Below are 13,922 nucleotides of genomic sequence, written 5' to 3'. Positions count from 1 at the left end.
GGCTTATTATTGTTAGAATTTGATAATTGTATGTAGATTTCTCCTCATGTATTATTATCAAAGAGAATATTGTGAATTGTTATCAAAGAGAATATTGTGAATTGTTCTCCCACCAAGTTTAACAGCTATAGATGATGGAGTCGTTGCTCAACCTTAAAATTTTTTAAGTATTCTGGTTTCTGCCTACATAAAGACCCCAAACACAAGATCATTCTGTGTGTATGACTTTAACTGTATGGCTTATTTACATTTTTCTTTCAGGGAACGGAAGATTCCAGAGGTGTCGGGAATACACAACCTAATGCTCACATATTACGACGGCAAATACGAACTCTTTAGCAATGTGGTGAGTAACCATGGTAACAGATTCTCAAATTCATTTCAATTTTTGTCTTTTCCTGCTCACAAATAGCTGTATTATTCATGTTATGGACAATCACTATTTCACCATTGTAAAATAAATTGATTCAGTGACAAGTTTTAAACATTTATATTTTAACTTCTCCACTTGTTATATAGAATATCCTCCTTTAATATCCTGTGTAACATAAATGGCCGGTATATATCGACGATATAATGACATGGCATCAAAGATTTGAAAATATAATGTACTTATACATGTATAACACGAATAATCACTATATAAATTATGATGTTGCGTGATTGTCTCCGTAGATGGAAACTTCACATCCAAGCCGGATTTCTATTGTTTTATAAAGAGACAAAATTAAAAGTTTCACTTATATTTCTATTAATAAAAGTTATATGATAAATAGAATCTTAAATTCGTGACTATGTAATAATAAATTTTTCAAGCTAGTTAAATAATATGATATGCCAATCGTCTCAAGGCTTGTGGCATATCAAATAATTGAACATATTTGATAAATTACATATTACATAGCCACCCATGTAAGATCCTCAATGTATTACATGAACTATTCATTGTGCTTTTGACCATGAATATACAAACAAAAAATTTGATTTGGTTGTTGGAATCACTGTCTCACATGCCAGCCATGAATATTTCTACACTGAAAATCTTGTAAAAGCTCCAAACAAGAAAGTATACACACTACCTACAGTGTCTTGAAGATGGCAAATTTAGGAAAAATGAATTTCTGAGATTAATGTAATACAAACAAAATTATTGTAATGTTGTAGATAACAGTAGATGTAAAACCCGGTGCCCCAGTGAGACTCGGATCCATGGAACAGCCCGGAACTCCAACCGTATCCAACACACATAACGCCGCAGCACGCTGTGTTATACGTAGTCTAAAAATAGACCTCAGGGTAGGCACATTTCCATTGATAGTGAAATGTTCTTTGCATTCTTACTGTTATACACGGGTCATATTGTGTTAAAATAGGAGGCCTAAAAAAGAAATGGATTAGAAATTTATGGAAATGTTAATTATTTTTCACCAAATGACATCAGTGATAATAAAATAAAAGGGCTTTGATAGGTGACTCTTTTTCAAAGATGAATGTTTTTTGCAATTTTGAATTTTAAACAAAAGTAAAAAATGACATTTATAATTTTTGCAACAAGGCTAAGTGTAATCGTTCTTTATTGTTTCTGGGATAACATGATTGTGATATGTTTCTTCAAATTACATAAATGTCCCTGCCAAAGTGACCAGCTGTATGGTACGTTAATATGTTTTCGCACTCACTGCTGTTGTTTCCAGGATGAGTTTGACAATACTGCAGGCCTCGGCTACAGTGGTAAAATTAACCTGGAGATCATGGGTCCTTCTGGAGAAGCAGAAGTACCGTCCTTCGTCGGGGGTAACAGGACGCTCCAGTTTAACATGAACAATGGCCAGTGTGTGTTATCGGTAAGTCTAATACTGGTGCTTTCTTCAAAATTGCTTTAACGGAACAACCTTATAGTGTTCTTAATGTCTGTTGTTCTTGTTCTGCCTTCTTTGGCTTTGATATCTAGTTCAGGAATTCATTGAGAATTTTTTTCTACACTAATAGACCTCAATATGATGGATTTTCTGCTGGAAATAACTTTCCAACAAAGCCAGATCTTTCCTAAGGAATTTGACTCTAGCTAAAACCTAGTTGATAAACTTAAGTATAGCTATGGATATTTTACCCAAATCAATTGATTGTTTTCTCTCTATTTCTAACAAATGATAAATAATGAAACTTTCTTTTCTACAGAATTTGACCATATGTAAATAATGAAACTTAATAATGAAACTTTTTTCTACAGAATTTGACCCTAGCCGAGAACTCTGCGGGTTAAGACGGCTATGAATATTTCCGTGTAAATAATGAAACTTTCTTTTCTACAGAATTTGACCCTAGCAAGAACTCCACAGGTATAGACAGATATGAATATTTCCATGTAAATAATGAAACTTTCTTTTCTACAGAATTTGACCCTTGCCGAAAACTCTGCGGGTAAAGATGGCTATGAATATTTCCTGCGATGTGTAGTTGACTGTGATCTGATTCCCCGTAATAAAAGTGTTCCACCGCTTGATATTCCATTCTTATTCTATAACGGTAAGTCTCAACTTTTCATGGTTTACAAATCTGCCAACTTTAAACTTACTTAAACATACTTTGTCACAATTGAATTTTATTAAAACATCCATTTTAACATTTGAAATAGTTGCTGTATTTACTTTTTTGGTAAATGAAATAAACACAATCATATTTTAGCACTAAAACATTGAAAAGTGCTAAAATATAATATCATTAAAGTTTGTACAGTATTGTCTTTGGGTATTGTGTGGTTGCTAATGTTCGCGGGGTTATAATTTCGTTTAATTCGCGATTCTACCAAATAGCTGAAATTTGATATCTTGCATAATTTTTCAAAATCCATTTATTTAAATAGCACACATTGTCATGTGAATAACTCTTCTAAAGTTTACAGTGTAATTCACATCAAAATAAAACCTTGTCAGTAAGTTTTAGACAGTAAATTACAAAATTGAACAACTTAACAGTATATCCATTCTTTCCTACTTCGGTAAGTCTAGGTTCTTAGCAATACAAATATCATAACATCTCAAGTTCATGTTGTATACTTACCCATATGCAGTACAATATTGTTTGGCCTTGAACCAAAGGTTAGAGGTTAAGTGTTTCATTTCAATCCCCTGACTTGTAGATTGTTCAGTGAATCAACATTTCTCACTTATCTTCTGATTCACAGAAAATTTATTCAATGTTTTATGAAGATAACTTTGTGGTATGTGAAGAAAAAATGAAAATCCAATGCAAGTTTCTTGTTTATTTAATTGATTCATTTATTGTGAACAAACATCCACATATTGTAACACTATTTAAATAACATTTCATGTTATCACCTCCTACTTGTATATAGAAATGACAGAGAAAATCACAAGAATTAGAAATGTTTTTAGAAAGTGTTGAAGGCCTGGTCATAACTTTTATCTTAGAAAACAAAAAATAAAAAAAGTCATAGTTGCCATGGTTACCATAGGCATGTGGGCCTTAGATCACAAAATGGTTCAGACTGAGCCAGTTACAGATGACGTCAACAAAAGTTAACATAATGTTAGATTGACTAAGCTATAACACAAGTCTGAGATTGTTTCCTGATCCTAGTACCTGGATCTGATATTGATGCATTTAGTGTAAAATCAATAGTGCTTTGGGAACGGGCCATTATACTTCCAAGGACACTGAGAATGGTTGAATCACAAAGAAGTCGTACAATTTTAAACTTTGGCACCATGTATAAAAGCATCATCTGAATAGGGCAATCTATTGAGTAATGAGAATTTAGGTGTAAAGTTGGTGTCCATTTAGTTCAGAATTCAGTTCCTTGATATTCAATTAAATGAAGTGCTTGAAGTAGAAGATTAGAAGATGTATAGCTCTCTATAATGGTCTAATGGATTTTACTGTGTAGTGTTTCCCAGTTGATATTCCTCTGTCGACCCGGAATGTATGATGCAGGTAAGATATATTTCTGGATGGAGTGAACTGTTTGTATGGTTTTCTTCTGTCATATAAAAATTTGATGGTTAAATCAAACATACAGTTCCTGATGAAGGGGTCTGTGTATATGTAGTTTCCTTGTGTCAACCTTTGATCAGAATTTGATGGCTACATGTCTGTATGATACGCAATGTTTCTCTGTAAAATTCTCTCTCTCGCCCCTTGATCAGGATTTGATGGGTACATGGCTGTATGATATGTAGGGTTTCCCTCTCTCTCCCCTTGGTCAGAATTTGATGGGTACATGACTATGATATGTAGGGTTTCCCTCTCTCTCCCCTTGGTCAGAATTTGATGGGTACATGGCTGTATGATATGTAGGGTTTCCCTCTCTCTCCCCTTGGTCAGAATTTGATGGGTACATGACTATGATATGTAGGGTTTCCCTCTCTCTCCCCTTGGTCAGAATTTGATGGGTACATGACTGTATGATATGTAGGGTTTCCCTCTCTCTCCCCTTGGTCAGAATTTGATGGGTACATGGCTGTATGATATGTAGGGTTTCCCTCTCTCTCCCCTTGGTCAGAATTTGATGGGTACATGGCTGTATGATATGTAGGGTTTCCCTCTCTCTCCCCTTGGTCAGAATTTGATGGGTACATGGCTGTATGATATGTAGGGTTTCCCTCTCTCTCCCCTTGGTCAGAATTTGATGGGTACATGGCTGTATGATATGTAGTGTTTCCCTTTAGGTTTCCCTGTCTCGCCCCTTGATCAGAACTTGATAGGTACATGGAACATACACTTGAGTAGACTCTCTACAGCACTACAGGCCTTGTATTTACACTTAGCCTTGGCGAGGATCACGGTTTTCCTGTGAAACAAGAGAAAATCATACATGAGATTATAGTTTAAGCAATACTATTAGATATGGAATTCATTGTGCTTCATAAGATGCTTCCTCTTTAGGCCTACAATTATCTAAGTGCAGGATGAGATAAATTCCGTGTGTTCAACCGGATACATTCAGCTTATAATTTGATTTGTTGCCCAGAGTTGCTTCCCCCTACTAGATCTAACACCCAGACTTACTCCCATTTATCTAGACAAATCTGATACCCAGAGTAACGTCTCCTTACCAAGATAAATCTGTTTCCAAGAGTTACTTCCCTTTAGATAGATACCATGTGTTAAGCCGGATACATCCACAGGTGATCTAATACTCAAGAATTACTTCCCCTTACCCTCTGCTAACCAGAGTTACTTCCCCTTACCCAGATAGATGCCATGTGTTAAGCCGGATACATGCTCGTGTAATCTGATACCCAGAAGAGTTCGGACTACAGGAGTTGTCACTGTTGATTGTCAAAACATGAAGATATCCATTCTGTTCATGTGTCGTACTGGTGGGAGATGGAATTGTCATGGTTACCAAACTGTTAAGATCCATTTTTTCCTCAGTCTTTAAAAAGATAATTGGTCCTATGGCCAGTATATTACTGATGATACCGTCATCCTCTTGTAACGAGTGAAGCATGTCTCGCTCCACTTTGATGATCTGAACGTAGAAATAACCGTTTGATAGTGGTCTACCATAAACCTACCTATTTTAATGGTGATTTAATATTACACTAAGCTGATGAGATCTGATGAATGCATTTCAATTCAAATACACCAAAATCCTTATTTTAGAATGTATTCAATGAGTAATCAACCTTACTATAGCTAAGAGATCATTTTGACCTTTTCTGAATCTTTATGAAAATTATATCAGAATTGTAGTAATGGTAAGTTAGGCAAAATAACCGGGTGTATAGGAAAAATATTCTATCACGTCTTTCTCATGGTTTGAACTCTTAACAATAAATCAGACTTACCTTAAGGCTGACCTCTAAGGGAACAGATACACCTTTATTTGGCACGTTGATGCTGACTTTTGGGTTGACTGTAGACACAAATTCCCCACCAGAGGGCGTAACAGTAAAACTTTCTGTCCGGGACATGATCACTCCAACAGCTTCAGGAGATTTGTTATCACTTAACCGCCAAACACCATCGGCAACAGGAACAATGCTTTTATCACTGAAACTGATACATACTATTATGCAAAACTTTATGGATATAAAGAAAAGAAGATATTGAAAACTACAAACTTAAGGTGTAACTGAAAGTAATATCATTGTGATTTACATGTTATTTGTACTTAAAATATCTACTCTTTCTGTAATTAAGGCGGTAAGAGAGGAAGGTCACTTATCTTTTCTGTATGATATGAGCTAACAAGGGAGATAACTCACCATTTCTCTGTGATATGTAACAAGGGAGGTAACTCACCTTTTCCCAGTTGGATGGTCTTGTGGTAACAGTACTGGTTGTAACAAGGGAGGTAACTCACCTTTTCCTGGTGGAATGTTCTTGTAGTGACAGTACTGGTTGTAACAAGGGAGGTAATTTACACTTTCCTGCCTTTCCTGGTGGGACGCTATCGTAGTGACAGTACTGGTTGTTAAAAGGGAGGTAACTTACCTTTTCCCTGTTGGATGTTCTTGTAGTGACAGTACTGGTTGTTAAAAGGGAGGTAACTTACTTTTTCCCTGTTGGATGTTCTTGTAGTGACAGTACTGGTTGTAAGAAGGAAGGTAACTGGTTGTTAAAAGGGAGGTAACTTACTTTTTCCCTGTTGGATGTTCTTGTAGTGACAGTACTGGTTGTAAGAAGGAAGGTAACTCACCTTTTCCCGGTGGGATGTTCCTTTAGTGACAGTACTGGTTGTAGTAGCTGTTTATTAAGCAGCATCTCTAACTGGTTACAGATCCCCAACAGCCTAAAATCTGTTTCTCTGTCAGCTGGAGACATGTAATTCTGTCCCTCGGCTGCGTCCAGGTCTGCTATGTGCTGTAGGATGTTTTTTAGTGGTTCTTTGTCCACTTTGTTAGCTTTGTTTTTATTGTCTCGCCACATCACAGACTCAGAGTTATTCTCAATGTGCTTACGCGAGAAGCCATTCAGTAAAAGTTCATCTAAATCCTGAGAGTCTAACATAGTTGTAGATCTGGTGCTTGGTGACTTTTCACGTTTCTTAGACTTGTACCTGTTGTTATCCTGATGGGGGTTACGTTTGCTGGCGTATATGTGGCGATTATCCATCATATCGTCCTGGTTAGCGGGGATCTCGCCGTACTGAAGGGTGATTCGATGTTTGATCTGGTTTCCCTTTACGTTGAAGTAGTCTAGGCGATGCATCTGATCTATGACCTGAGGAAAGCTCACTAACTTATTGTTTCCCAGATCTAACACTCGGAGATTCTTCAGATGCGCCAGATCCTGTGACACATACTTAATCTGGTTATTGCTCAGACGAAGAATCTCCAGTTTGGTCAGCGTATACACACCCATCGGGAGGTTTTCCAGGAAGTTGTTGCTTGCGTTAAGATTTTTTAACCGGGTCATACCGACCAGCGATACATTGTACAGACAATTGTTAGACATGTTTAAGTACTGAAGATTTTTAAAAGTGTTTGGTAAATTAGCCAGTCTGTTTCCCTGTATGTGGAGTATGTGAAGGTTCGGCAGACCCTGGATGTGGTGTGGAATATATTTGATGTCATTGGCGGCGATGTTAAGAAACCGAAGCTCCTTCAACCTATACACTATTCCAGGTATGGAGTCAAACTTGTTGTAACTCAAGTTCAACTCACGGAGATTTTTCAAAGATTCAAAATCTGGAGACAAACTCTGAAGACTGTTTCCTTTCAAGTTTAACAGTTTCAATGAAGAAACTTGACAAATTGGAATTGGCAGATGTTCAAATTTGTTGTCCGCAAGATTAAGATATTTCAATTTACGAAGACCGTGCATTGAAAACGGTAGATACCATATTCTGTTTCCCTGGAGATCGAGATAAGTCAGGTTTTGTAGCTGCCCGACATCATGAGGTAGACTGACAAATTCATTTTGGCCTAATTTTAGAATACGTAGGTTTTTCAAGGCATCAATATTCCTGGGGAGATTTGAGAGTTTGTTCCTGGTAAGGTTAATCTCTGTGAGATGTGTACAGTTTGTGATGGTGTCGGGGACCATCATTATCTTATTCTCCTGTAACAATAGAACTCGTAACCCACGGAGTCGAGCAAGGGAGGCGGGGACTTCACACAGGGAATTATGGGATACATTCAGGACTTCGAGACGCGTAAAATAACTGATATCCTGGGGTAGAGTTTGTAGTGCCTGGCCTGACAGATTTAACTCTATGTAGCCCTTGTGGTTACGACTGATGTGTAGACGGAGAAGACGCGGCGCCTCATACAGAGTTTGTGAATGACGTGACAGGGGAGCTCTGGAGCGTGACTTGGATCGGGACTGTCGCCTCTGTCTCCAGGTGGAGTACCCAGAACTGAAGGCAGATCTCGACATTCTGTTGTATGCTATAAAACAAGAATATATAAATAAAAAATATCTGTTTTCCATCCATATAATATCATAGCAAACCTAACATTTAAATGAAATCAGAGATTTAAATATACAGGTATTTATTTAATTCTGTGATAAAATGGAGCGTACATTTTGTGTCTAATAACTCCGGCAATGAATCTGATGAAAATTATTAGATCTTCATGGGGAGATGTTGGCAATCAGCATACAACTTTTAGAGGATAAATTAAGTTTGTCTATATTATATTGATATTGTGGTATAAATTAAGTTTATAAACAATTAGAATTAATTCTGGAATGAGTAGAGAAAAAGACGTTGGTGCATGGGAGTATGGAAGTCTATGGTAGCTGTATTAGTGTATATTACATATGATTACATATAAAAATGTTACTGCAAATATCAATAAAATATGATTTAGTATCAGCATTAACAATTGTCATATAGAGATATAAACAATAGGTGTAGTGGTATTACTGTTCTACTTTGGTAAAAGCAGGTGCAGTAAGTCATACGTAATATCTCAGTCAGAAATTATGATCTAAGATCAGTAATCCTGTGTTACATCGAAACATAAAAAAAAACTTGGTTATGAATTATTTGGAGTCTCAGTCCCAGAAGACATCAGATAAAATTTCTGCACACAACATCGCACCGTACCTGTATTATCTGTGTCCCAGCCTATCTACCTGTTTCTTCAGGACACAGCCGAATCCTGACATTGGAACACGCTGTAGGTAGCGAAACTAGATTGTCCAGACTGTCAGAGCCACATAGAGACACCATGCCACAATCCTCTCCAGACTCTCAGAGCTGCATTTCTTATAATAAAAGTCTTTAGAGACCTCATCACACCCTCCCTACAGGATGATAGAGTTACTTCACACATGGGGCCAAAATCGGGGAAATCTTCACCAAAAAAATATTAAGATTCATTGAATTATGAAATAAGGCATGTTGTTTTACAATAAACCTGAATACATGTTTTACTTTGAAGAATTTAAGTGTTGTAATACATTCATTTTTGGTGCCCCAGGAAGGTATCCGTGTAAAGCATGATCAATAATTTCCCTTCATGGAGCCCCCTAGTTAACTTTACTTACCTGGTAGAAAAATCAATGGTTCATTGTGCATGCCTTATTAATTATGCAGGTAGCTAATCAGGGCATTTGATTGGTCAGGTACAGATAGGGCCAATTTGACTTAATGACGGACAAGGGTATACAGTTTATATATTATGTATGCTTTAGTGCAATTGTGGCCTCCCAAGACTTACCTAGGCTTTCATCCCCGTCCCAGTACGCAGTCTTTAGGGTAAATACATATTGTGAAAGAAAACCCGAAGATGTTTGGTATTTCTCTTGGTTATACGGATTTCCCCCACTGTCAAAACTTGATTCTTCATAAAATTATTGTATCTGTAGTATATATCAGTAACACGAAAGCTGCATTCCCATCCAAAATACCGCAGTCGCCAGTCTCTAAGGTAAATACATATTGCGAGAGAAAACCCGAAGATGTTTGGTATTTCTCTTGGTTATACGGCTTTCCCCTACTATCAAAACTTTATGGTTCGTAAAATTATTGTATCTGTTGTATAAATCATATTAATATGAAAGCTGCATTCCTGTCCAAAATACTCCATTGAGGGGGAATCGCCAATTTCTAGGGTAAGTAGATGTTAGGTGATGAAACCTGAAGATATATGGTTTTTCTACAGGTTATCTGGCTTCCCTTCACCGTCAAAACTTTATATTTCAGAAAATTGTATCAGTTAGACAAAAATTGCATCCCTATCCCAAGAACACCAATGAGCTTAAAGGAATGTTGACCATGATCTCTAGAGTAAATAAATAATCTTAAAGGAACTAGTTGTTGGTTGGTAGTTTTTCTCTGTCCCCAATACTCATGACAAATATTGTGAGAAAACTTTTTTATATCTTGAAGGAACTAGTTGTTGTTTGGTGGTGTCTCCATCAATTATATACAGGCAATATGTTTTCACATGGCCCTTTCACATGACATTCACATGAAATTTTTCACACGAATTTCACTTTTTTTGCCATGGTTCATGTGTAATTTACATGAAAAAATATTGCCTGTGTATGTGAGGAAGAATTTCACTGTTTTGCCACAGTTCATGTGAAATTTACATGAAGAAATATTGCCTGTGTATGTGAGGAAGAATTTCACTGTTTTGCCACGGTTCATGTTAAATTTACGTATAGAAATAATACTCCCTCTGAATGTGAGGAGGAATCTCAGTTTTTTGCCCCAGTTCATGTTAAATTTAGGTGTAGAAATAAAACTCCCTCTGAATGTGAGGAAGAATTTCAGTTTTTGCCCCGGTTCATGTGAAATTTCCATTAAGAAATATTGCCTGTGTATGTGGGGAAGAATTTCTGGTAGTACTGGTTACTCAGGATTTTCAGCTTTCCTTCATCCAAACCTGTTGCTTCATCAAATCAACATCTTTTAGTAAGACCTTAACATGTAATCAGTCAAACAAACCTGGCTATCAATCATCAAGTCGTAAAAATCACACATGTTTAACCTAACACAACCTTATATGACCCTGACTGTTATAACACGATGGTAAACAAACTGATCTGACCAAGCCAATAGGAGTCAAACATCGGTCCCCGGGGATACAGCGAGTGCTGGGTTTGTGTGTATTGGAGGGTTCTTTTTTTCTTGGTTTGTCTTAATTTCTGATCGCATGCCGAGGTTAATCCCTGAAGACTATCATTGATAAGGATCGTCTGCACTCTGATTGATTTCTCGAGGCTGCAAACACAGTATCTATGGCGATAATCAATCGTACACGTGAAACATTTCAAATAGATTTCCTCCTCAAGGTCAACAGGTAAAATGAAAAGTTATAAATTGTACTTAGAAATTCTTGACAGCTATAATTATCATGTGAGAAATGTTAGATTATACTGTAAACCTAGTATCAAGAAAATAAAAAAAATAAAGAATATCACCAAGGTGATTAGAATTCAAGAAAATAAAAGAATAAATCATAAAAAAAATCAATTTTGTACAAGAACATAAAAGCATTTTAACTCTGATTTAAGGAATAGTTTAACGTCCTATTAAAAGCCAGGGTCATGTAGGGGCATGTCAGGTTTGTTGGTGGAAATAAACCAGAGTACCCAGAGAAAAACCACCAATTAGGGGTCATTACCTGGCAACTGCCCTACTTGGAATTTGAACTAGCAACCCAGAGATGGAGGGCTTGTGGTAATATGTCAAGACAACCACTCGGCCACCGCAGCCCCCAAATTCAAGGAGATAAGTGAAAGGTGACATTATGTTACCATGGAAATAAGTAGATTTAAAGTAAATAGCTATTTCCTTAAGTGTATTGACCTGAAAATATTGAGTTGGCATATCCTGTAGACATACCTGGTAACAGAACATGAGTACACAGCTAATTTAGAGAGTATAGATGGGGATCTCAATTAGTGGGTGCTTTGATGTTTCTCAGAACATGTATATTTTACATGTATAGCGTGCTTGTCTGATTCGGGGCAAGAAACACATGAAAAGAACAGTAACACACATCAAGTCTGATACTTCATTATGGAGCTACTTATAGGCTGATAACTATTTCATTGGTCTCAGATTTGTTGGATGTTTCTTAGGATTAAGGAGACACTAACAAAATAGTGAACCTGTGTAATAATTGTAGCTTAAGAACGTCAGCGAAAAATGAAAGCAGCAAGTCTGGAAAAGCTTTATAAGCCTTGAATAATCAATTCACAAAGTCTAATAAAATCGATAAAGAAGGCTCTGAGTTCTGTCCCCTAGCCGAGACACACCAAAGTCTATATAAGTGGTAGTTTCTGCTCATGCTGAGCGCTCAGCATACACGGAGTGAGACGACTGGTTCGCCCGTTGTCGGTATAATGTGACTGGGTGGGGTGTGTTACTTGTTGTCTTCGGAGGCATGCTTCAGTGATATAGCGCTATAAAAAAGGCAACAGTTCCACTATACAAGGAGACAAAAATAAGTAAAACACACAGCAGTTATAGGAAATTGACATCTGTATTAATGACTTTAGATGTTGATAGGAGGGTAAGCAGAATAAAACCACAAACAACAACAAATAGGTGGGTTTAAGAGAATAGTTTTTATTGATGCTGTGAAACAGCATTCTTAGGTACGCTCGGAGAGCCTGTGCACATCAAAACAATGAAACCACTCCGCGATGAAAATTAAAAGTTGTTTAGTTCATTTCACGTATTACTTGATGGTATGAAAAAATAAAACCCCAATATTCAAAATCACAGACATAGAATTTGTACATACGTATATACCATTGATGGAGTGTTTTAAGTGTTCAGTTGGGACTCTATCATATTTGTATTACTCCGAGAACACTGGTCTCCCGAAAGTCACGAACAACGCCTTCTTCGCTGTCTTCCTCCGCGACAGACTTTCGGTGGATTTTGGACTGTGTATGTTTATTCGAATTTTACGTTATTCATGCTAATGATCGATTATTGTAATCAAATGTTAGGAAGGTAACTGCAAAAGAAAGTTCTTATAACGCTAATGAAGTTTTTTGTGTTGGTTGTATTGACGAACTATATCTGAGATATTATTGCGCAGTAAAAGTTAATAGTTTTGAGTACGTGCCTCCTCCCTTGATCTGTCACTGGGAGTTCTGTCTTTTGTTTATCGACAACTGCGGTATATTGAAAGGGAAAAAGTACCAAATCTATCAACATAAACTTACAAAATATAATGATAATATAGATCTATTTATGTACGAGCAACTTAAAGTGACAAATGAACTTATATTGCCGTGTAATGTACGGTAGCCTTATGAAGACTTGCTAAAGTCCAATGTATTGCAGGAAGTTTTCTTGATGATAGCGTTCTTATGAATTCAAAAGAAATTTGACTTTTATAAGTAACCAAATAATGTACCCTTTACTTGACAAACGTATATGGCCATGTTTTATTATAAGACAAGAGTCGGCAAAGCAAAACTCACGATAAATGTTCTGCACGATAATATCTCACCAACCAGTTACTGTTAGTTAGGATTACGAAGACTTGCTAAAGTCCGATACATTACATGTAGCTTTCTTGATGTTAACGGCTAACGTTCTTGTGAATTTAAAAGAAATCCGAGTGATATACGTAATGAAATAATGTACATTTTTTTGGCAAAAGTATCTGGCCATGATTTATTAGTCAAAAGTCGTCAAAGCAACCCATGTTAGTTTTCTAAAAAGGAAACCAAAACATATCCGGAAATGGTAATATTTCTAATGTTATATTTTTCCGAAAATATTCTTCAATGTTAAGTGGATATTAAGATACGGATATGTTTACTTATTATTTTTTTGTCTTTGAAGAGACATTGATGAAGTTGATAATTTAGTAATTAAAAAAGAATTATAAAAAATGATACTCAGATTCTGAACGGTTTCATTGGTGTTGAAATCGTTATTTCAAAAATAATTTAGAAATAAAATTTATTACAGTTATTTCAGGATAATAAGTTATTCAACTTATTGTTCTTGAAAAACTTCAAAT

At 36.4% G+C, this 13,922-nt stretch overlaps 2 protein-coding genes across 2 annotated transcripts in view; one reads left to right on the top strand and one right to left on the bottom strand.

Moving 5' to 3' along the window:
* LOC138308485 (structural maintenance of chromosomes flexible hinge domain-containing protein 1-like) overlaps positions 1 to 13,922 on the top strand; it is a 70,702-nt gene that overhangs the window by 48,323 nt on the left and 8,457 nt on the right. Inside the window, 4 exon segments of the mRNA XM_069249482.1 lie at positions 262 to 346; positions 1,165 to 1,296; positions 1,695 to 1,844; positions 2,394 to 2,526. Of these exon segments, the coding sequence (XP_069105583.1) occupies positions 262 to 346; positions 1,165 to 1,296; positions 1,695 to 1,844; positions 2,394 to 2,526 (500 nt within the window).
* LOC138308486 (leucine-rich repeat protein SHOC-2-like) lies at positions 4,705 to 8,434 on the bottom strand. Its single transcript, XM_069249483.1, has 4 exons — positions 6,668 to 8,434; positions 5,814 to 6,024; positions 5,211 to 5,494; positions 4,705 to 4,810 (listed from the first exon to the last, which is right to left on the bottom strand). Exons 1-4 carry the CDS (start codon positions 8,401 to 8,403, stop codon positions 4,711 to 4,713), a joined length of 2,331 nt encoding a protein of 776 aa, XP_069105584.1. The 5' UTR covers positions 8,404 to 8,434; the 3' UTR covers positions 4,705 to 4,710.

Source organism: Argopecten irradians, chromosome 15, assembly GCF_041381155.1.
Source record: "Argopecten irradians isolate NY chromosome 15, Ai_NY, whole genome shotgun sequence".
Taxonomy (NCBI): domain Eukaryota; kingdom Metazoa; phylum Mollusca; class Bivalvia; order Pectinida; family Pectinidae; genus Argopecten; species Argopecten irradians.
This window is presented reverse-complemented; position numbering and strand designations above follow the sequence as displayed.